Genomic DNA, 23783 nt, shown 5'->3' on the forward strand with positions numbered 1-23783 from the left:
GTGTTAGCCAGGATGGTCTCGATCTCCTGACCTCGTGATCCGCCCGTCTCGGCCTCCCAAAGTGCTGGGATTACAGGCTTGAGCCACCGCGCCCGGCCTTAATTTTTGTATTTTTAGTAGAGACAAGGTTTCACCATGTTGGCCAGGCTCGTCTCAACCTCCTGATCTCAGGTGATCCGCCTACCTCCATCTCCCAAAGTGCTGGAATTACAGGTGTGAGCCACCGCACCCGGCTAGTTTTGAGTGTTTGTTACTTTTTATTGTTGTTACCTTTGTTTTAATGTTTAATTGTAAACTTACGTAATTAAAAAAAAATTTTTTTTTGGTATTTTTTAGTAGAGACAGGTTTCACCATGTTGTCTAGGCTGGTCTCGAACTCTTGACCTCAAATGATACACCCGCCTCAGCCTCCCAAAGTGCTGGGATTATAGGTGTGAGTCACTGAGCCTGGCCTTAACTTTTAATAATAGTTGTCTTTAACAAGTGGCTCAAAAAATTCCTGAAAATTTAATAATATACCTGCTTCTAACATACCACATCTGAGGCTCCCCCAGGGCAGGCCCTGTCTTTCCTCATCAGACTGATTTGGGCTCTGCCATCAGGACCTTCTCACTTGCCAAGAGTGGGAGGATAATGTCTGCCCCTTGACCCCAGGGCCTTTCCCAGGCTTGGAGGCGGCACAGTGCCCAACAGCTGCTCTGAGAGGCAGACTGTGTTGAATAATCAGAAAACAGGCAGCATGCATGAGCCAGGGTCACTGGTGGGTTCATCCAACCTGCAGTTAGGGGCAGCAGCTGCTCCTGAGACCCCAAGCAGGACCCCTACTCAGAGAACAGCCCCCAACTCTCCCAGACACCTACCCAGACCAGAAATATGCTCTCCTCGTCTGATCACAGGGCCAGAACTCTCCGCTGGTGCTTCCCTACAGGGCTCTCCCAGCCTCTCAGACACATCAAGAACATGCTATGGGACTGCCTCTCAGACCAGCCCCAATATGCACTCGGCTTATATTCTCTTCTAGGAAGCCTGTGGTCAGGAGGGTTCTGGACTTTGCATGGACCACATTGTGTGTTTCAGGGTAGGACCTGGCTTCCTTGGTCCCCCATCCAAAGGGGCCAGGCGGAGGCTTCTACCACCCAGTCGCTGCCCTTGACTCACAATGGGGTCTGGCCTGCACCCTCTCCCCCTTGCTAAGTGGGGCCTTTTGGGGAGTTCAGGGACAGCCTAGTCACGGTCTCTGCCCTTGGGTAAGTGTTGGTGCCATTCCCCATCTCCAGGGGCAGAGGTCACACATTGAGACTGTAGAGCGGGGTTGGGGGGCACTCACTGATGAGGGCCGATGCTGTGTCCAGCTTGGGATCATACGGACACTTGCCCTTCCCTGACTCGAGTCGCTCAGGCTCCAAGTAGAAGATGTAATCCTGCAAGGCAGAGTGGGGTTCAGCATGATCCAGGCCAGTCCCTCAGCCAGGAAGTGTAAGGTCACCAGGCTTCCAGGGTGAGAATGAGCCCCCAGGCATACCCCGAGCCCACCCCCTACACTCCCCAGAGCTCCTTGGCCTTAAACTCCATCCAGCCAGGTCTCCCAGGGCAGAGCCATGCTGTGGGCTCCAAGGGAGGTGCTTCCTAGTCCCAGGTCTTAGGGAAGACCTGGGGATCAAGTCTCAAGGTGCCCTGCCTTGGGGGCTATGAGATGGACATGGAGTGGGCTTGTAGGGGCTGAAGCCCCTCCATGCCAACTGGCTCACAAAGACATTGGCCAAGACCCCCTGGGCTACAGAGGCACAGCTCTTTGCTGTGGCTGCCTGTCTTGGGTCAAGAAGGAGTTGCAGACCTGGCCAGGGTAGGAGTGACTGGTTAAGGGCCTGGGGTCCTGCCCTTTGCCATCAGGTCTGGCCAGGCCAGAGAGCTCTAAGGTTACTGTATCCTCAGGCTTTGTGTCCTACCTGTAGTCCTCAGGATGGACCCATGGGCCATGACCTTTCTCCTGCCCCTCAGCAGAGCCCCCAGGCTCCACATCTCCCCAGGGAGCCAGGAGTCAAGGAGTCCAGCCCAGACCACATGGAATTCACAAAGCTCCCCCATGCCTCCCAGCCCAGCCTGGAAGATGCTAGGAGGAAGGCTGGAAAAGGCACTAGGATGGGGTGAGCACACAGGCCACAAGAGAAAGCCAGGCAGAGGGAGGGAAAGGGGCAAGGAGAGGAACAGAGGCAGGAGGAGGTGGCAGCAGGTGGCAGGATGGCGATGGGAAGGTGCACACAGGCCTACGTCCAGTTACACTCTGCACACGTGACTTCCTGCACACACAGGGGTGCATACACAGCTCTGAACGTATCACTGCCAGCACACGGAACCCTCTGCTCACACTGTGGACACACACACACAGAATCCACATGATCCTGCATTTCTGCACTCTCCACCACAAACATGCTCTGTCATTCGCCGGCAGCCCATGCCCCCCTGCCCGCCCCTGCCCAGCCCCAGCTCTCCCAGACCAGACCCAGGTCATGACTAGCGGACAGATACCGCCCAGGAGAAGAGCGCCCCAAGCACGTGAGTGTGCAGGACACCTGTGTCCACAGACGACCCATGGGAGGCATGGGGCACGGACACTTGGGAGTAAGGTGTCAGACTGCACTCGTGTGCCACTTTCCACTCTGGGTGCTGAGTGAGGAGGGCCCACATCCACACTGTTGTGTGCTCTTGTGTGTCTACACACATGGGTTCTGAGGGCTAAGGCATGGCTGTCCCCAGGGCTCCTGTCTTCCCCACCTGGCGGCTTCATTATTTCTTGCCTGTAGGGGTCACACTGAGGCTGACATGAGTCCAGTTGGGCATGCCTTCTGAGCCTGAGGGCACTTCAGGGGAAGGGATGGGGACAGGGTGTGGGCACAGAGGTAGAGGGGAGGCCCTGGGGAGGCTGGCCTCAGGTGCAGCCCCAGGGTGAGTTCTGCTCAGAGGCAGTGCTGCCTGGCAAAGGCCTGGAGGGATGAGGCCCACCTGGCGTGGGGCTGTGGGCGTCGGGCGGAGGGCACCATCTGTGGCTCTGCTGCCGCGGCCTCTGACCGCCTGCGTCTGGGTCCATGGTGTGGCCTGAGAAGATGAGGAACAGGGGTTAGAGCTGAGGGTGGCAGGGGCTGGGGGAGCGGGCTCGGGCTGCCAGCCTCTAACACCACACAGGCCAGGAACACACCTGAACACGTGGGACCCCGGAGCACCTCTATGCATGTGCACATACAGACACAGGCTTGGCACACTCCTGCACACACAGGTGCCCCTCAGATCCAGTCACTCTCACACATGCCCTACAAGTTCACGCCAGCTCACACACATGCCCACATGGAAATGGAAAAGGGTGGAAGCAGGCAAGAAGGGGCAGAGCTGGGGAAGGGGTAGCTCCCCACAACCCCGGCCCTGGGGGAAGAAGGCAGCTCTCCCCCAGGCCACATAGTAGAAGCCGACCCAGGTGTCCAGTCTCCTGTTGCAAGGCCCCCACCAGGCCCTCTGACTCAGCCGTGGGGGCACGGTCCACAGGCATAGCCAAGAGAGCTGTTGCCACGTATGGAGCAAGTGCTTACTATGTGCCAGGCACAGTGCTAGGAGCTTTGGGAGCTTTAGCTCACTGCCTCCTCCTCGCACCGACCTGTGAGAAAGGCAGCGGTTAGCCCCATTTTCAAGTGAAGAAACTGAGGCTCAGCGAGGTGAAAGAAGTCACTCACCCAAGATCACAAGGCTTGGAAGTGGCAGGGCTGCAGCTGAAGCCCCTCCTCCCATCAGGACCCTGGGATGCAGCCACCAGTGGGGGAAACACAGGGCCAGGGTGGCTGGGGCTTACCTGGGCACGGCGTCCGCGGTTCACATAGGTGCACATGGGGTTGTAGGCACCTGTCCCGCACACATACAGATGTGTTCGGTTCCAGGGCTGGATGAGCCTGACGAAGTTCCCACACTCGCCCTGGGGCCAGAGGGAAGGCTGCATAGGTACCCTGGCCAGGCCTGCACCCTCACTGGAGTCACTTGCCCCGCTTCCCACCTGTGGATCCCACCAAACTCACGTTGCCATCCTTGCCCGAGAGCACGCATTCCTCAATGCGCTGTGGGGAGGCTGCCCAGTGTATCTGCAGAAAGGGGGGTCAGAGGGTGCAGCCTTCTGGACGTGCCCTGAGCCCTGGGGCTCCATGCCCACCCCACGTCCCACATCAGGGTCAGCCCTTACAATGAGGGGCTCGCGGTTGATGTCGTGCAGGTCCAGGGACAGCACGTAGTCCTTGCTGCCCACATACATGCGGTCGTGGTCCTCATCCTTGAGCAAGATTCGGTAGTCGGTTGTGTTGAGCAGGAAGTTGAAGAAGTGGGCAGTGCCTGTGGCCTTCAACTCTGCAGGTGGAGGGCAGGACACCAATTAGGACCTTCAGAAAACCATCCAGCCATACCCCCTCTGACAAAGGGGAGACTGAGGCCCTGAGGTTCCCCTCAGGACCCCCACCACACAGTGGTCTTTTTTTTTTTCTTTTCATGAGATCAAGTCTCACTCTGCTGCCCAGGCCGCAGTACAGTAGTGAGACTGTGGCTCACTGCAACCTCCATCTGCTGGGTTCAAGAGATTCTCCTGTCTCAGCTTCCCAAGTAGCTGGGATTACGGGTGTCAGCCACCACACCCAGCTTATTTTTTTGTTTGTTTGTTTTTTGAGACGATGTCTTACTCTGTCGCCCAGGCTGGAGTGCGACGGCACAATCTCGGCTCACTGCAACTTTCACCTCCCGGGTTCAAGCAATTCTCTTGCCCCAGCCTCCTGAGTAGTTGGGATCACAGGCGCACCCCACCACGCCTGGCTAATTTTTGTATTTTTAGTAGAGATGGGGTTTCACCATGTTGGTCAGGCTGGTCTCGAACTCCTGACCTCGTGATTCACCCACCTCAGCCTCCCAAAATGCTGGGATTACAGGTATGAGCCACTGTGCCCAGCTCACACAGTGGTCTTAAACCTCCAGCTTCCCTTCCTGGATCCTTCTCAGCTCCCTCTTCAGTCCCTGACAGACTGGGAGGACAAAGTGGGACAGGTAGGCAGGCCAGGGAAGGCACCACACCCAAAGCTAAACCCCTGATTCATAGACAGCCCTAGCTAGTCTCTGGGACCCAAAGAAAGGGGTGGTGGGTGCGGGCCAGGGTACGCAACAGCATCAAAGAGTTTTTGCTCAGGTGGGGGTTAATGCTCCCACACTCAGGGTGGGGCCAGCTTCACACAGGGGCTTAAAAGGGTTAATGAGCAGATAGGGGTGTGGCCGGGTATATCTGGGACAGCCTGCAGACTCTGGCATGGAGCCTGGATGCCCTGTTCTTACCCTGGCTGCCCACCAGGCAGAGGGCACAGCTGGTGCACAGCAAGGTCCTCACTTGGTCTGAAGCAGGTTAGCCAGGAGACCAGAAAGCCCTGCTGGACGTACTGCCCTACAGACCCCAGCTTCCCCCAGACCCTACAAGGCTGCTAATGGTGGAACTCTCAGGCCACCTTGAATGATCCAGGATAGTCATTTCTGAGAAAGAGGCTCTTTCCCCGGTGCTACAACCCTGGGGTCAGGGTTCAACTGGGTCCTCTAGTTTCCTTTTTACATGAGTCCAGCAGCCTTGGCCCTCCAACTCCAGGATGCTGGGGAAAAGTCCTTCCTAAGGATGAAGGACAAGAGGGGGCTCAGCCAATGACAGACAAAGGACGCCTAGAAGCTTGGGAACCTGCCTCCAAGGGGAGGGAGAGCCGAGGGGTCCCCTTGGCAAGCCCCTTCTCCACCCACCCCCAGCTATCTTTAGCTCAGCAGAAGAGGGAACATTGTAAGGAGGATGATGAATATTCACACACAAAGGGGGCTTAAGATAGCAGCACAGAGAAGAGCGCATGCGTGTATACACATGGCACAGGCATGCACACGGCGCACACATGTCCTGCCACACATGAGGCACTCACCAAGGGGGTTGCACATGTCTCATCTCCCCTCCCCAGCTGGTAACCCATTTCACAGGTGGGGCAGTCAAGGGAGAGGCCTGGGCCAGGCCCCAAGGCACCTGGAGGGGGAGAACAGCTAGGATCTGAGGCCCTAGACACAGCCTGAAGGTGGGGCAGAGGTGGGCTGGGGTCAGAGGGTTCCACTAGCTGACCCAGAGCCCATGTCTGGTCCCAGGACCTCACTCTGAGAAACTAGCGGGTAAGGAAAGGCCTTGCCCTGCCTGGCCCTGACAATGTGGTGACAAGGGAATGCAGGTGATGACCTTGGTCAACCACTGGGATGCAGGGACGCCGAGGGATCAAAGGGCCGATCCTGCCTGGCGATGGCCTCGCCCGCCTGTCCGGCGGCGCCTCTGAAGTCCTGGGCAGGGCGGCCTGGGCACCTGTCCTGCACCTGTTGTTGGGCCACACGGAGTCCGCCGCCTGGCCACTCACCCACAGTGACAACAGGAAAGTAAACATTCCCCCACCCCGAGGGCTGGGAAGTGGCCAGAGAGGAAGTGGGGCTGCCAGTGGAGGCCCCCCAGGCTGGGACAGCCCGCCAGGGGTTATTTATACCCTGGCTGGGGGCATGGCTCGGTCGTGCCCTTACCTGTCCCCTGGGCTAGGGGGCACTTTGGGGGCAATGGCAGGGGGAGGGGGTACAGGCTTAAGTGGGTGCCTTCAGACACAGGCACTCCGGATAAGGGGAAGCTTCAGCCATCAAGTCCCCAATAACCCAATCAGCCATAATCCCCCCGCTCCAATCCTGCCCAGCCTTGGGCCTCTACAATCTCAACCCTGTACCATGACTTCCAGAGCCCAAGGCCCAAGTCTGAGTCCCCCACCCTCTCGCAAAGCCCCAGCACTCCCAGGCTCCAGCTCCCTCTGTGAGAAAGGCCGTAGAGAACACTCAGAGGATGAGGAAACTGAGTCCCAGCTTAGGGGCAAGAGATTAGCCTTGACCCTCTCTGCCCCCTGCCCCCAGTCTGCCCCTTAGTGGAGGTGGGGGTGGAGGGAGCCCCTTGCTCAGTTATCAAATACCCGCTGTGCACAAAGCCCTGTGCTCACAATACCAAGGGCACAGGGAAGGGATGTGACGTGCCAGAGTGCTTGGGGGTGGGATTCCCACCCAGGTCCATGGCTGAAGGAGGGGGAGGCCCAGGGGAAGCCAGTCCTGGTGGTAGAGACTGCTTGCCAGGAGGGCCAGTGCCAGAAGGTGACTCGCTCCCCATGGACAGGGCACATGACTCAGGACCTGCAGCACCCCTCCCAGTGGCCACGGGATATGGCGTCAATGGCTCTGGTGTCACAGGACGTGATGCTTTGATCACTGTGAAAACAGTGTGGGGGGAGAGGGGAACCCCAGGAGGCCGTGCATGGTGGGGAAGGGGTGGGACCCAGGGTCAGGGATCCTTGGCTATGGCTTGAGTTTCTGGGTGAGCTTCATGACCTGAGGTGGGGGCACTCTTGCTCTCTGACCTTCATTCTCCAGTCTATACCATCTCTCAGGCCCTCCTGGTACTGACACTCACAGTGACCCTGAGGATCAGTGACCCCGTTCTGATCTCAGAGAGAGGCTCACAGCCTGGCATTCCTCGGGTCTTCCCCCAAACCATCCTTCATGGGTGTCTGCCTTTCAGGGAAAGTAGAGTGGGATGCGGTCCCAAGTCCTTCCCCAAGGAAGCAGGCTTCCAGGTGTCACCACCTCTTGTAGGACATTCACCCCCATTCCCACCCCAGCTACCCCATTTCCTAGTGTTAGACTGGGGAGCAGAGAGGGCTATAAGGCAGGAAGGGGCCTCCTGTGGACTCAGCTCCAGCCTTCCGAACTCCAGGGTGTCCCTACCCCAACCCCAACCTACAGGAGTAGAGCTAAATCCCAAATCATTCATCCAAACCCAGACTACCAGAGAGGAACCAAGGTGGAGAGGGGTGGGAACTTCCCCGGGTCCCAGAGCAAAGAAGGTATAAAGTTCCAGCCTTCTCAACCCACAGCTGGACTTCTTATCTCACTCATGCCAGATTGTAGGTGAAAATTGAAACAAGGGGCCCTGTGACAGCCCTGTACTCCCAGCTGCAGACAGGAAGACTGAGGCCCAAAGGAGAGTGGTACTCACCCCAGGTCACAGGGTGAGAGGCAAAACTGGTGTCCTGTCCCCTGCTCCCCACTCCACCATGAGGCAAAGGAACTGGGAGCCTTCATTCCTCCAAGAAGCCTGGATCAGAGCAGGGGGTGGGCAAGTAGCCCTGTGTATCCTCCTCTAAAACCTGCCGTCGGCAGGGACCAGATCCTACCAGGCTCCAGCTCCCTTAAGGGACAGGGACTTGGGACAGAAGGAACAAAGGAACCTGGGACCTGAGGTGGCATCAATGGGGGGCAGGACTGATGCAGACCCAGTCTGGTCATATCCTCAGGCCAGTCCCCATATCTGCTCCACCTGTCCCACGCCCGGCTCTGGCAGCAGGAGCGCCATGCCTCCTCAAATGCCATGGCAACGTTGAGGGAGGGGCTGGGCACGATCAAGGGTTCTGTGGGGATCAGGACTCCAGCCCGGATAAGCTTTGACCTTAGGCAAAGGAAGGGTGGTGTGCCTGGGTGCTGTCTCCTGGGAAGGGCTCCCCACCCCCATACTCTCACCCAGGCTGGGCACAGGTTGGGAGGGGTGACATCCGGGAAAGATTTTCCCGTCATCGGGAAGGAAGAGCCTTTTCTGGCATCAGACACCTCATTTCCGCAGCCGTTCCTGGCCTCTAGGACTCTCTCGTGGCCGTCAAGCACTTGGGGTCCTGGCTCAAAGCAGCCTGGCGCAGGTCCAGAGGCAGGACCTTCTCAGGGCACAGGGGGCTGGGTCCTGGGGGACCCCTGGTCCCTCATCTCTGAGAAGCAGCTGGTGACACCTTACTTTAAAGGTGGGGGCAGGCGAGGACAGGCACTGAGGAGGCGTGTCCACAGCCCTTACCCGAAGACCCCAAGTGGGCAGCCCCTACCCCTTGCTGCTGGTCTCCAGGACATCAGGTCTGTGTCCAATGAGGCATGGGCTGCTGCAAAAAAGGGGTCTTGGAGCAAAGGTGGGCAGCCCGCCCCCTTGGTTATAGCCCCACAAAGCAACAGGCCCTGACTGACAGCATCACCTCCCCCAGCAGTGATGGGGTCTGGGGGTGATAGACAGATCCCTGCAGCCTAGCTCAGACCTCTGACCTCTAGTGAGCCAGTACAGCCCTAATCCCTGAGCTGAAGAGAGATGGGACTGGGGGCCAAGGGGAGGCACAGGCCTGGGTCTTTGTCAGTGTTTCATCCACCAGAAAGACAGACCTCCTGACCTTCTGAGGAGGGAAACTGAGGTAGCCAAGGCTATGGTAGCAGTGGCAGCAAGAGGCATGGCAGGGCCCAGGTGGTTCCTATTGGATACTCCCACAGGATCCAGGAAGGGCTGGCCCCAGCCCTTTTATCACTCCCCCAAAGCTGTGAGGAGCCCCAGAGGAAGGCCTGGGGACTGGGCTGGCCCCCTGGCTCTCAGCCTAATCCTCTTTTAATGAGCGGCCAGCCGGAAGGCCTCAGTCCATGGCCACAGACCTACAACCCCAGGAACCCCAGCCAAGCTAAGTGGGGAGGGCAGAGAGGCCCATATGCCTTTGCATGTACCTTCCCCCTGCTTGGCGCACCCACTTACACCCCAATGACACCCTGATCAGGCCAACCCAGGGCCCAGCATGTGCAGAGATACACCCAAGTGACACCTGCCTTGTGCTCCCACAGACCCACTCTTGGGCACTCACCATTTGTTCAAGCCCAGGTCCCACATGGGGTTGGGCAGGGGAGCCTGATCTGGGGTAGCTCCCTCAGTTCCCCCTTTTCCCCCCATGCTCTGGATGTGAACCCTACAAGCCAGACCCCAGTTGTACCCTCCCCGGGGAGAGGTTCCAGGTTCCTCTGACCCTAAGCCCCTCGAGATCTGCCCCCCCAATACCATCTCTAGCCAGGCCTTCCAGATTGGAGACCCAGAGGGCCTTCCTAGGAGCCACCCACACCAACCCCCACTTCCCCCCAGGTAGGTAAGCCAGGTCGGTGCCAACAAAACCAATTACAGCCACTCTCACCCAATTAGCAACTAATTATGGTCTAGTAGTCCATTCAACATAATTAACATGTAAATGACTCCGCATGTTTTTATTCAATAATCGCTCTGACTGAATTTAATTTAAATGTCTGAACTGGGGACCCAGTTACCGTATTTCACCACCTAGAGCTGCCACTCTAGGAAATGCAGTGGGAAATGTTGGCTCCTCCAGGGCAGAGGGACGCCAAGACCAGAGGCCAAGGGGACAGACGCCACTGGCTGTGGCAAGGGTGGAGATGGTTATGGTCTCTGTATCCCTGACACATCTATCCCAGGGGTGCAGGGAGTTGGTGAGGTCAGAAGAGCCCCAGAGGGACCCTCAAGATGGGAAATCCCCTGGAACAAAGGACTCCTTTGCAAGGGCTACTGTAAACATCCCAGCTGTTCAGCAAACACCATACAGGGGTAAGAGCCCAGCTGGGCCAAAATGCTGCTGTATACTTCCCTCCCATTTCAGTGACTGAAGGCTGAGGGCAGGGGGCTGGGGCCAGCAGGTCTAGGCATGCTGTTCCCACGCCCGTTCCGCCCCAGTGCTCACCTACTCCGCCCAGGACAGGATAGGCTGAGGGCACAGCTCAGCCTCAAACCAGGAAAAGCCAGAAGTGATGGAGCAGCAGGATCACTCCCTGACTCGCCAGCCCAGAACCAGGGGTCCATGCCTCATCCCCGAAGGACACCCAATGACTTCTGACCTTCTGTCCCAAAAGATGGGGGCTCTCTGGCCTTAGCACCTCCACTGAACCCTGCCTTCGCCATGGTCCCATGCACCTGACCATCCTAGGCCTGGGCTAGTAGTTCCAGAGGCCTAGACATCCCACTTGGAACTTAACAGCATGCATGGTTGCCTGTGAGAACACATTTGGGCATTCACCAGCTGGGCAAGTCAGGGCTCCGGCTCAGCTTTGGAAGGACACTGTGATCGAGACCTGGCCCTGAGCAGGGGGTGGGAGGAGGTGACCAGACAAGCAGATCACACAGGAATGTGCCCCAAGAAGTATGAACGGGGTGGAAAGAGGGGCTCGCTCTGAAGGGGAGGGCTGCACTGATCCATTTCTCAGGTGGGGAGAGTGAAAAGGCCATTCAGTGAGTGCCTCCAGTTTCAGAGACCCCCGGGGGACCCACCCCCTCCTCCCACATTCCAGACCTGGCCCGGAAACCCCTCACTCCTTCCTCCACCATCTCCTCCTCCCCATGACTGCAAAAGACAACAAACTCTCCATGGCTCATTTACTCTGATAAATCACCCAGACAGACAGGCCAGGATGGGACCAACAGGCTGGTAGGTGTCAAGACCCTCCCCCTGCCCCCGGCCCAGCCCCCATCTCTGCAGCCTTCCTCAGATTCCTGTGGTCCCTGCAGCCCCTTCATATCACCCAGCCAGAGATTTCCAGGATGTTCCAGATAGTCTTAGCCCCTCCCCAACATTTTGATGGGGAAACCAAGGTACAGGGCAGACAGGTGCGTGCTTGGGGTCAGCCTTGGAGGATGCAGTGAGGCTGGGTTAGGACCTCAGCAGGACTCAGCTGGTAGCCAGTCAAGGGCAGGCAGTCAGCATGCTGCACAGGCCTCGGGCCCAGCCAGGACAGCGCTGATAAAAATGGCAGTACAGGCAGCCCCAGCAGAGGCCCCCTGAAGTGCTACCCACTCAGCCTTGGGGCTGTAGAAGCCCAAAGGGCTCCCAAATTCTAGCTGCTCTGCCAATTGTAGTGTATGACCCTTAGAAGGCAACCGTGCTGGCGGAACAGCAGATACACCAGGCAGTGGACTCTGGCCGGGGGGAAATGAGGGCATCAGCACCGAGCCCCAAGTGGGAAGGAACAAGGCTCTTGGCTGGGTACAGAGACGTCTGAGGAAAGAGCATGTCCGGGTAGGAAGCCAAGAGGGGTGGCAAAGGGAGGGGTGGAGGCAAGGGGGAGTAGGGAGAGGAAGGAAGGAAGAAGAGTGGGGGAAGGGGGATCCGGAGCTGAGGCTTCCTGATCCTCGGAGGGGCCGGTTGCTTTGGGTCTGTCTTTGCCCTGCAGAGATGCACCAGATAGCCAGTGCTCCTCTCGGCCTGGTGAGAGTGCCAGAAGTCAGCCCAGCCCGTCAGCCCGGATGAGCCCTGCTCCTTCCCCAACAGGCTAGCCCCCCAATCCTAGGCCAGCAGCCACTGCCCAGACCCCATTCTTTGCTGGGTCAGGACTAGTGGTCAGGGACTGGAGCCCAGGAGGCCTCCACCCACTCCCTGGGGCTGCCCAGCAGCCTGGGTGGGGGGCTGTAGGCCTGCCAAGCTCTGGCACCCACGTGAGCTAGGCTTTGGATTCAGACCATAGCCTTCTGGCATCCAGGCCTCTGGCAAAGGCCCTCTTGCTATTTCTAAGAAAAATGCAGCAGGAATCCTCTCTGCTTCTCCAAAGTTCCCAGGGCTCCTTGAGGCTGGGCTTAGATTCCCAGGATAGCACCAGGCCAAGCCAGGCAAACATGCTTTCTGCCCAGCCCTGCAGATGCCTGAGTGACTAGCCCAGGTCTGGTCACCCCTAGCACACACGGTAGGAGCTGAAGCAGCATTCACAGAAGGAGTTATTGCAGCCAACTGTGCACCCCAACCAGGCCTTGGAGCCAGTCTCTAGGGAGCTACTTCCAAGGCATCACTCCCGCCAAATGCATCCATATCACTGGAATTTTTCCACAATACATATTTAGTACCTCTGCCATGAGGAAAAAGAGCTTAAAAACCAGAAACAGAAAGTATAACTCCACATCTTTGTCCCAAAAGCAAGACTGCATCTAGCGTCTGTCCTCTTCCCCAGGTGCTGCACCACATGCACCCTCCCTGTGCTCCGGTTCTTCCCTCCCCCACAACCTCCCCTCCCCTGCTCGAGATGCAGCCTCCTCCAAGAAGCCTGCCCAGATACCCATCGTAGGAATTTTCCTCCTCCTGACCCTACTCTACCCACCCCACAGGGCTCAGGGTCCTTCCTGGAATCATTTCCAAATAACATCTCCCTTACCAAAAGTTAGAATTCTGGAGGAAGGGGTGAGGTAGTCCGGGACTCCTTGGGGTGTGCCCCTGGACCTGCCCTCCCCTGCCTACCAGCCTCAGGATCGCTCCTGGTGACTGAGATTTCTTCCACAGTGACCATACTCACACAGCTAATCCTCCTGACAACACAATGAGGCCAGTATTGTTCTTACTCCCATTTTCCAGAAAAGGCAGTGGGAACACAGAATGACATTCACCAAGCAAGGTCTACCAGCGGCCAGGATGCAAGCAAGACAGTCTGAGCCCTCATGATGCTGCTTCCACAGGGCCACTGCCATTCCCACCTTACACAGGAGAAACCAGGGCTCAGAGGGGCTAAGCCACTTGGCTGGACTTACACAGCTAACTGGTAGAACTGGGTTTTGCCTTTAAGACCAGCCAGCTCAACCACGACCACCACCACTTCTGCATTACACCAAATTTAAGCACTCCACTCTCCTGAGTGAGGAGATGGAGGTCTCCCAGGAGTCAAGGACCAGGCACCCATGGCCCTAAAGCCACCTTCTAAGCTATTACCACCTCTGGAGGGGTCAAGGGGCCGGAGGTGCATACACACAGGTGCAGACAGCCAAGAGCCCACTCTGAGGTTCACTGTCTCCCAAGCTGCAGGGTGAAAGATGCCTTTATGGGCTGGGGTGAGATTTTTATCTTGGCGGTTTCTCTTTAAATTCTTTACGATTACGAAGCAGCGGGGGCTGCCAAGGAACATGATTTACTCCTTGAGCATGCACCAGCTCCTCGCTTAGTGCCAAGGGAAGCTGGAGCCAGGGAGGGAGGGGCAGGCATCATGCCAGGGAACCAGAGACAAGGCCTGTGCTGTGGAGGCCCAGCCAGTGGCGGTCCCATCTGAAGCTCCACTGGATCTGGAAGGCCACATCTGAAAGCCCCAGCGCCTGGCCTGGCTGACCCAGGCTGGGCGTCAGGCAGGTTCTCAGGCAAGCACAAGGACCCTATCTCCATTCTCTCCAAAGACCAGTTCCTCGCCAGTTGGGGGATAGGCAGCTTCCAGGACCTCCCAACTCCAAAGCGGCTACTTCCAAGTCTCTCAGGAGTAAGGCAGCTCCCATTTCCAGAAAACTGAAACTCCAGATCTGGGCTCAAGGGATCTGGGCTCAAGTTCATGCTTTGAGTCTTCCTTCCTCCCTCATCATCCTGGAACACCCACCCTCCCCGGCTTGTGAGCTCCAACCCCCACTGTAGCTGCCAGAGCCTCCTGACTCCCACCCAGCTCCCTGGTGCCACATTGGCCTCAAAGCTCCTGGGCCTCCTCCCCCTCCTCCCCCACCAAAGCCCATGCCTTGCTCTGGCTGGCCAAGGAGCCCCTGGGGGACAAGAGCCGATCCTCTAGCTCTCTAGCCCCACCCCTACTCCTGCACCAGGCCTGAGGGCTAAGGCCCCATCAAGGCTTGCTAGAGGCACCTCAACTCACACCAACTCCTGAGCGGAAGTCAATGGGCTGTGACCCTTCCTAATCTCTAACCTCATCATCTCCAAACCTGACAACCTTGGTCGTCTGATGCCACATGCAAATGATGTGAGCAGTGGCACTGTTCTGGGCCATTGGCCCAGAGGACCCAAACTCCAGGCTGCTCTGGAACAGGAGCCCTTTCCTCTCTTAGGCCCTGGTGTTCCCATCTCTGACATGAGAGGCTTTCCTAGGGACCCTGCTCAGTGGAAGGGCTGGAGTGATGGAGGGCTGGATTTATAGGCTGGAAATAAGCAAACCCCAATTCTGTTGCTTCAGCAGACAGAGGGCATGAGGAGCCTGCCCAATGCAACCCCAGCCCTTTCTTTGGGAAATGAGGCTAGGAAGGCTAAACCAGAACTGCAGAATACTGGAATCTTCCTTGTTCCTAGCTCATGCGAAAGGTCTGTGCCTCCAGCACCACCACCATCCCTGCCCTCCACTCTCAGTCCTGGGACAGACTCAGGCATCAGGCAGATCCAGGCTCCATCTCAGTCCTGCTCCTGAGTGACCTGGGAAGCTGCTCGGCCCCTGCAAGCCTCCTTCCTCACAGGAAACCTAGGCAGACCCTCCTCAGGCCTTGGAGGGACCATTGCTTGGTTATCCTCGTGGGCTCCTACTACTATTTCGATTATGTTCATCTTTCCTGACCTCCCCTGGCAGGGTGACTTTCTGCTCCCTCTCCCTACTCCTGCCTCAGCTTCCCTAGCAGCACAACCATCTCATGTCATCACAGGGTCCTTCAACCCCACCAAGCATCTCTTGGCCCCAATCCCTGGCCAAACCCAGCCCAGGCAGCAGCAGTGTGTCGTGGGGTAGCTTCCTGGGAAAAAGTAAACACTCCCCAGGCTGAACAAAGGGCCTGGCAGGGCCCTCACACCTCCCTGCTGCTGCCACAGAAGGAGGTGTTGCCCCAGAGCCTGGGTCATCTCAGGGTGGGGGAAGGAAGAGCTTTTTCTCTAAGACCTGGCAGTGATTCTGGGGTGAAGGGGACTTCAGGCCCAGGCATGGATGGGTGAAGGAAGGAGGGTCTGTCCAGGCTTTCAGCCCAGGCTCCACTCTCTCAAGAGTGAGGAATGAACAAACCCCTCACCTGCTCCTGGAAATCTTTTCCATTTGACTCACTTCTGCCTGATCTTGGCTGTGCTGCTGAAGCCCCGAAGCTGGGCCATAGGAGGCCCCTAATCTGAGGGAACCCTGGGCTGCTTGACCCTCACACCCTCCTGGCTCTAGATCTGGCTGGGGTGCCCAGGCGGATGGGCGGGCAGCAAACCCAAGCCTGGCCCAGTTCCTGCCTTTGTTCCTTTATCTACCCTGGGCAGTATGGCCTCTTATGCCAGGACCTTCAGTTTGGAGGGTCCAGCCCTACCCAGGCGGGAACTGGCACCTCCCCACTGCAGCAGGACCCAGGGCAGGGCAGGGAGTGCCCAGCCTGAGCTCCTATAGGCCTGGGGTGTCAACTGCCGTGTCTATCCAAGGCACAGATGAAATAACTATGACACGGAGCCACAGTGACCAGCAGTGCTTCTGAGAGTAACCTTCTCTGTGCCACCCACGTGTACCCTGGGAGGAAGATGGTGGGAGCCATTTCTTGAAGTGTTAGTCTCCATTCTCACTCCACACACACTTGGTGAGGGCGTGCTCCTCACTGAGGGCAACTTCATGTATGCATAACCAGGCTGAGACCACCCAGTGTGTGGGGATACACAGGGCCTGGTACACAGCAGGTGCTGGGCTCCCAGGTGGCCCTGATCAACTGGGTGTCCATTGCTTTTTCTGCCAGCTTGACTGTGAGCACCCCATCTTGTTCACCACAGAGTCCCCAGCACTCAGCACGGGGCCTGCCATATAGTAGGAAGTGACGTCTAAGCACAAAATTAGGACACAAGGCCAGGTCGGAACAGGGAAGGTCATTCAGGGCAGGGGAACCTGCCTGTGCAAAGGCACAGGGGCCCTGGGATGGGTGGCCCCAGGCACGCTGCAGCCCCACCCCAGGCAGCCACGACAGGCAGCACCCAGGCTGGCTGCCAGCGAGCTCAGCTTTTAGTCACTGCGGGTGTCGGCTTCAGAGCTAATTGAGAGGGAATCGACCCAACGCAATGTGGGCACCGGCAAGGCCAGGACACCAGGGTTCTATTTCTGGCTTTGCCTCTGCCTCTTGCCTGACCTTGACCCAGCCCTTGCCTGAGCCTCAGTTTCTCTCTTTGGAAAACAGGAACAAAAGCCTTTGCCCCTGGAGGTCCAGGGAGGCTTAGAAGGAGCACACGGAAGACCTCTGTCTGTCTTGCCCCTCCTGCTTGCTTGCATGCATGATGACAAAAACAACACCCAGAGTGGACGCAAGGTCCCAGGGGTGTGAAGACCAAGCCACCCCTCCCTTCCACTGTTGGGGGAGGAGACACTGTACTCTCACTGCCAGACCCTGGGCCAGGGAGGGGGTCGGGGGAACTGGCCCCTTCAAGATTTATTAATCTGCTCTGAAGAATTCCACCAGGGAAGGGTGGAGGTATCAGCAAAATAAATATCTCACCTTCCCGGGCCGGGGAAGGGGGCTGCTTTTCAGCCCAAACAAATTAACTCTTCTCGGCCCATTTCTCAGGCCCTGCAGGGGACTCCTTCCAGGCACAGCCTCAGAAATTCCAGGAACCAGTGACTGGGAAGAGGGATGATAAGCAGCTTACTCCCCCTCTCCTGTCAAGGGCCAGGGTGGGACGAGGCCAGGGGAGGGGCCCTGCTGGGGGACATGGTGAGGTGGGGGCTGGGCCTCCGCCAAGCCCAAGGAAGGAAAGGTCACCCCAGCCTTTCACCCCAATATGGCTGCCCGGAAATCTGGCCAGCCAGGGCTGAGTTGACCCCACCCAGGGCAGGCGGCTGGATGAAGTTACCTCTGGCCAGAGGAGGACCAAGGCTGAGAACTCCCAATGACCCCAGGTCCCCAGGCCCCAGTATGGCCACTGCCCCTCACCCTGGGCCCAGGGTAGACTCTTCAGACGACACACACCCTTGAGGAAGTGGCTCTCAAGTGAGCCATCTGTACACCCATGTGTGTACCGTGTGCGTGCACCTGCCCAGTGGGTTAAGTGCAATGGTGATGGAGTGGGCGACCAGCCTCTCACTCTGCAGACCCCAGCCCATCACTGAAACCTCCCAGTGACTTCTCATCAAAGTGCTCACTGGAGCTCAGGAGCTCAGGCCCTAACAGTAGCATGTGCTCTGCCTGAACCCACCGGTGGCCTCCCTGCCAGTCACAGCCAACAGTCCCCTCCCAGATTCTAGGAACCCTTCCAACTTGGAAACCGTAGGAAGGCTCCTGGAGCATCCACACCCCAAGAGAGCAGGTCCTGCTCTTCCAGAGGCTCCAGTGTCTGCCCAACTGCCTGACCTTCCACCCCAGGGGCTGCTCAGGGCAGGACCAGATGCATAGCAGTGGCAAGGAGGGGCCGCAGCAGACACAAGTTTGGAAGGAGTGACATTGCCACCTCTCCGATTATCATACAGAGAGACATGCCCTACAGACCCCAGGCCACCCAGCTCAGGAACCCACAGTCTGACTCCGGAAGATGCCCAGACTCTGGACTCTTTTGCTAAGTGTCTAAGTGGGTCAGTTCTCTAGCCTTTCTCAGCAAGTCACCACCTCCCTAGTCCCCCTTCTCCCCCACAACCTATGTGGCTGTACAATTTGTCCTGGTTTTGTCCTGACCCACCCTCTCTCTCGTGTGCAGAGGAGCCAAGTGCTATTGTAAAGAGAGGATGATTTCTGGGGAAGAACAAAACAGCTTCTTTTTTTTTTTTTTTTTTTTTTTTTTTTTTGAGACGGAGTCTCGCTCTGTCACCCAGGCTGGACTGCAGTGGCCGGATCTCAGCTCACTGCAAGCTCCGCCTCCCGGGTTCACGCCATTCTCCGGCCTCAGCCTCCCGAGTAGCTGGGACTACAGGCGCCCGCCACCTCGCCCGGCTAGTTTTTTGTATTTCTTAATAGAGACGGGGTTTCACCGTGTTAGCCAGGATGGTCTCGATCTCCTGACCTCGTGATCCGCCCGTCTCGGCCTCCCAAAGTGCTGGGATTACAGGCTTGAGCCACCGCACCCGGCCACAAAACAGCTTCTTACCTTTGAATGAGAGCCGGACCCGGGGTGTGGCTGGGAAGTGGTCCTGGGTGGGGAAGGCTGGCCAGGCCCCAGTCAGTAGGCAAGCCCAGAGAAGAAGACCTGCGACAAGCATTGTGGGAGGGGCCTAGGGCCCAGAAGGCAGGCTCCACTCTCTAGACACCTGGGAAGGGGAAAAAAAGATTGGAATGTGTGAGGCAGACGGGGGAGTCTGACCCTACCAACATTTCCCTTGTTCATTTTCTATCCAAGGTGAACAAAGAGGTTGATGGGTACCTCCACGCTTCCACCCCCAGCCTGGGGCCATGAATGCCCCTGTGTGCACACCTCATATGCGTTGTTTGGCCTGCCTTTGTCTGGGGAGATAGTACCGATGGGCCCCAGCCTGGGGTCCCCAGAACTGATGGGGGCTGCTAGAGACTCAAACCCTACCCCTCATAGCATGCTGAATTCCATTCACAGGGCCCAGCCCAACTAGGTGATCTTAGTGCTCTTTCCAGCTCCCAGCATGCTTTCTCCTTTCTCCCCTGCATCCACGCCCAATAAAGTGGGTTACTCCTTCTCCCTCCCACCTGGAGGAATGGGGGAACAGATGGGGTGCACCCCTGCCTGCTCCAGCCACAGGTCTTCTCCCAGTACAGAGAAACCTGGACCTGATTATTGCGGTAGAGGGGAGGCACAGGAGAGAGTGGGGGAATGAAACACATGCAGACAGCCCAAGATGGAAGAGAGGGAGCACCAGTCAGAAAAGGAAAGGCAGAGAATGGCAGAGTCCACTTTTACTAAAATCAAAGCAGGAGAGACCCAGGTCAGACAGGCAGAAGGACTTCCTGCCAGGGAAAACTTCCAGTTCCGCCTCTAGAGGGCAAAGAAGGGAAGATAGGATGGCCAGTGGGCCTGGGGCTGGATCTGGGCCAGCAGCATTGCCCCCTTCAGAATCCCCCACAGCCCCAGCAGGTCCAAGTTTCAATACTGTTTTTCAAATATTGTCTCCCCAGGCAGGCTGGCTGTTGGGTAAACGCAGCCCAGCACCAGTTGTCAGAACATATTGCTCCCTCCCGGCACAAACCAGCGCCAACTCCTACCATCCCCCCCAACCGGATGCACTGCGGGTGGGGGCATCCAGACTGAAAACATGAGCCCCATCCCCCAGATCTGCCCTGTGTACTCCCTTCTTCCATGGCAGGCAGGATCCCAGGCCCATTTCTAGGACACTGGGATGGGAGTTGGCAGTACTATGGCCTGGGACTCCGCTGCCATAGCTGCTCAATGCTGAGGCAAGAGGCCCAGGCTGCAGTCTGACTCTTAGGCCCCACTCATCAGACCCTGATGACATCCCTAGACCCACCTCCCCCAGCCCTTGCCTCTCCTGCCAAGGCAAAACACTCATGGCTCCTCAGACAGGAAGTGCAGCTTCAGCCTCTTGGTCCACTCCTTATGCAGTGCCCTCTGTGTGTATGTTCTCTCCTGAGGGCCTGGCACGCTGCTCATGGTCCTTCCAGATCCCCCATTACATATGCTCCCTCCTGGGGAGGCTGACTGGGGGACGGGGGGGAAAAGAACCAGCCCCTTCCCAGGTCTGGGAGGCACAAAGCTAGTGCTGATTGAATGGCAGGCTCTGAGAAGTGGGGGCAGGTGGGAGAAATGGCTGTGCAGCCACCGTCACCCTCCAGGTGCACCTGGGAGGCCCTGATAACAGTTGTGGATATGCACACGTTCACACTTGCAGGTCCACACACGTCCTTACAAGCATGAGTTTGCTCAAGAACTTGACCTGCTAGTGGGGTGGGGCTCAGGGGAGCTGGGAGATACTGTCCTGGCGCAAGATGCTGTCTGAGTCCCTCAGAGAGCTTCGATACTATGTATCTGGGGCTTGTGTCAACCTGCCTCCCGCCTCCCCGCTCCCCATGACCTCATTTTTTCCTGCATCCATGTTCATGGTGACGAAGTCAGTGTCACCAAGGACAGGATTGGAGTCACCCAATGTGTTCAGATAGGTGGGGAGTCTTTCTACTGGGTCCCTACAGGGACTTCCCATCCAAATGCTTTGGCCCTTTAAAGAGGTGAATGGGGGGGTGCTCAAGTCTGCTGGGGCCTCAGACTCAAGTCCAGCCCCCTTCTTGGGCAGCCTGGCAGGTGGGGGAAAGAAGGAGAGGGAAGGAAGAAAAGGAGAAGAAGGACAGAGAGGGAAAGGGAGGGCATTCCCAGAGTGCCTTCCCCTCTGCCAGTCCCGAGATGTCTGTCATTCAGCCCCAGCCCCAGAAAAGCCCCCAAGTCACACCAAGCCCAGGTCAGTGGACAGAGGAGGAACAGCCACCGCCACCTGGGAGCCCACCAGGAGGAAAGCAGGGAAGGAGGGAAAAAAGCTGGTGGGAGGGAGCAAGAGAGGGAGGCAGGCGGGAGGGAGGAGGAGAGAGGGAGGAGAGAGGGAGGGACGGAGGAGAGACGCTTGAACAAAGAAACGTGGAGCTGGGGCTGGCAAGGAGTGCACGGAAGAGGCGGCCAGAGGAAGGAGTCCGGTGGCACCTGGGGCGGGACAGGGGGCCAGGTGGTCAAACTGTCCAGCGGAATCCAGACCACCCAGGCTTGGAGTTGGGGGTGGGGGTGGACGGCCTGCCTCCAGGAAGGGAGGTTGGCTCCTCCGAGCTGAGGACTGCCTGGATGGAAGGGAGGCAGGAACAGGGGCCGTGGGGGAACATGGGGAGATTATCAACAGCACCCCACCCACTACCCAGCCCCTCAGATTCCCTCCCCCCCTTCAACAAGAGCTTTATCTCCTTCTTGGCTCCTCAGCTTCCCCATCCCCCAACACCTCAAGGACCAGGAAGCAGAGCCACCCCAGCATAGCTGGGACTGAAACCCCCCTTTTGTGGCCAGGGTTTCCCAGTCAAGGTCACCTGAGCCTGGCTCCATCTTCCCCCCAAGGTATGCTGAGCAGAGAGTGGCTGAGGCTGGGCTGCAGCCTTCTCTCTGGCCCCTGCTTTCTCTCCAGCCCCCACCTCCCCACTTCCGGGCCTGGCTCCTTCGGAGCTGAGGGGGAGCAGCAGCAGTAGGCGTGCCTGTGCTCCCGCCTGCTTAGACACTATACCCTATGGGGTCCTGGCACACCCCCTGGGTAGCCTGGGAATAGGCCTCAACCCCCTGGGCTGAGATGAGGCTCCCAACCCCTGGGTGCAGTTTTCCCTTCTCTGCAACTAGGATAACAACTACTGGGAGACTATCTGGGTGAATTCAGGAGGACAGAGGTCCCCAACCTGGCCCAGCTTCAGGGTGGACATACTAGTGTCTTTGGTTGGAGTGTCCCTCACCTCCCCCAAGCAGTAATGTTCTGGTGGCAAAACACAGCTATCTCAAGAATTAGGAGTTATTTATCTAGTGGGGCCCCCAGCCCCAGCTCCAGCCAACTCCTGCCAGCACTGCCTCATTCCTAGGCCACTTCGATACCCTCCTGTCCCATCTGCTGAGGCAAGCCCACCAAGCCCCCGCCATCCCCTGCCCACTTCACCAATGGGACCCCTGGTTCAAACTAGGGATTGACCACAGGCTCTCCAAGCTCACCTACACCCTACATACAGCCGTGCCCCTAATCCAGGCAGTACTCTGCTGTAAAAGCAAACCCAAGGTGGCAGCTGGCAGTCAAGGGGCTGGCACAATGCTGGGAGAAATGCCTCAGGACTGGAGGTCCTCCCACCCTGCTGATCTGGGAGACCCCCCACGTGGGGACTGCCAGTATAGCGCTTCCCTTCGGGCTGACCAGTCCTCAAGTAGAGACACTGAGGTAGGGCAGGCGCACCAACGGGGAAGAGCGCTGCCACAGGCGTTAATGAGAGAGAGAGCTGAGGCAGGCGAAGGGGGATCGGAACTCCCGCTCCAGAAGCGTGAAGGTAGGGGGTGTATGAAAGCACCCATCCAGAACCTTGCAGGAAAAAGTTGCTTTGCACATTGGTGACCCCGCAGGCCACATCATCTACACATCCATACGCCGCCCCGTAGGTAAGGGGTACGGGCCGCCAGGACAGGTAAGAATTCCACCCTAGCCTTGTCGCCCCTATGTCCGCGGGCAGCCCCCCGGCTCGACGAGTCCCGCTCCCCGGACACTTCTGCGGAGTTGCAGTGCCGCGGGTCCCAGAGGGGTCGCGGGGTGGCCCGGCCGCCTGCCCGCTCCCTCCCGGTTCCCGCTGCACTCACCTCTTCCGCAGCGGCGGGGCCTGGGCGCCCGGGCGGCGGCGGCGGCACGGAGCGGTTCCCGTTGGGCCGGTCCGCGCTAGCGGCCCCCCGGGGCCATGGCCCTGCCAGCGACCTCTCGCCGCTGCGCCTCAGCCGGGATCGGCGCCGCGGCCGCGGCTTAACCGGTTCCGCGGGCTTCGGGCGCGTCAGCAGCCGAGGGCCCGGGCCCCAGCCCGGGCCATGGGAAGACTCAGGGGCGCTCGGGGCCGCCTCCCACGGGGCGGGCTGCGGGCGCCCCCTGGCCGGCGCGCCGAGGGCGCATTCCCCAGCGCGGGGCGCGGGCGGTGGCGCGCACTCGGCTTCGAAGCGCTGCGCTCTCCCGGCTGCTGGACCCCGGCCGGGCGGCCGCGCCGGGCTGCACGGTTCCTCGCGGCGTGCCCTGGTCCTGCGCTGCGCTCGGGGCTCTCCGGACGGCCGCGGTTCGTTCGCTCGCTCTGGTCTCGCAGCCGCCGGCGGGACGGGGCGCTCAGAGCCGCGCGGGGAGCGCCGGCAATTGGCCGCCCGTGGGCGATATTTGCATAGCGCAGCCCCGCCCCGCCCGGCCCGCCCAGCCCCACCCCCGGGGCGGGACCCGCCCAGCCACCGCCCCGCCCCCGCTCCACCTGTCCGTGGGCCGGGCTCAGGGTTCACAGGCTGTGGGCACCCCGCGCCGGGGGAGGCTAGTCTGCACCCCGCGCCCCCGCCCCCGCTTCGCGGGCGGCGCCCCCGCCCCGCCCTGGCTTTGTCTCTCTGTGAATACACCGCACACATCGCGCCTGGTGTTTACCCGGGCACCCAACTCCCTGGCGAGAAGGGCTGGCGCGCCAGGGAGCAACGAGCCTGCGCTCACCTGAGCACTCCCTTACGCGCCCTTCATTCCCACTC

General features: G+C 58.7%; 1 protein-coding gene across 4 annotated transcripts in view; it reads right to left on the reverse strand.

Moving 5' to 3' along the window:
- The window catches only part of SEMA3F (semaphorin 3F), a 35009-nt gene extending 11597 nt beyond the window's left edge, over nucleotides 1-23412 (reverse strand). Inside the window, exons 1-7 of one of the 4 annotated variants that reach the window (XM_025377763.1) lie at nucleotides 22881-23076; nucleotides 18696-18855; nucleotides 4217-4377; nucleotides 4056-4118; nucleotides 3836-3955; nucleotides 3001-3093; nucleotides 1328-1421 (exon numbers count right to left, since the gene is read on the reverse strand). In XM_025377763.1, coding sequence (XP_025233548.1) covers nucleotides 1328-1421; nucleotides 3001-3093; nucleotides 3836-3955; nucleotides 4056-4118; nucleotides 4217-4377; nucleotides 18696-18807 — 643 coding nt within the window. In that variant the 5' untranslated portion in view covers nucleotides 18808-18855; nucleotides 22881-23076. Of the gene's footprint in view, nucleotides 1-1327; nucleotides 1422-3000; nucleotides 3094-3835; nucleotides 3956-4055; nucleotides 4119-4216; nucleotides 4378-18695; nucleotides 18856-19167; nucleotides 19439-22880; nucleotides 23077-23297 lie in introns of those variants that run through there. The other 3 variants (XM_025377767.1, XM_025377764.1, XM_025377765.1) reach the window with 3 other exon arrangements.
- Nucleotides 23413-23783: the final 371 nt, after the last annotated feature.

Source organism: Theropithecus gelada, chromosome 2 (genome assembly GCF_003255815.1).
Source record: "Theropithecus gelada isolate Dixy chromosome 2, Tgel_1.0, whole genome shotgun sequence".
In the NCBI taxonomy this organism is placed as follows: Eukaryota; Metazoa; Chordata; class Mammalia; order Primates; family Cercopithecidae; genus Theropithecus; species Theropithecus gelada.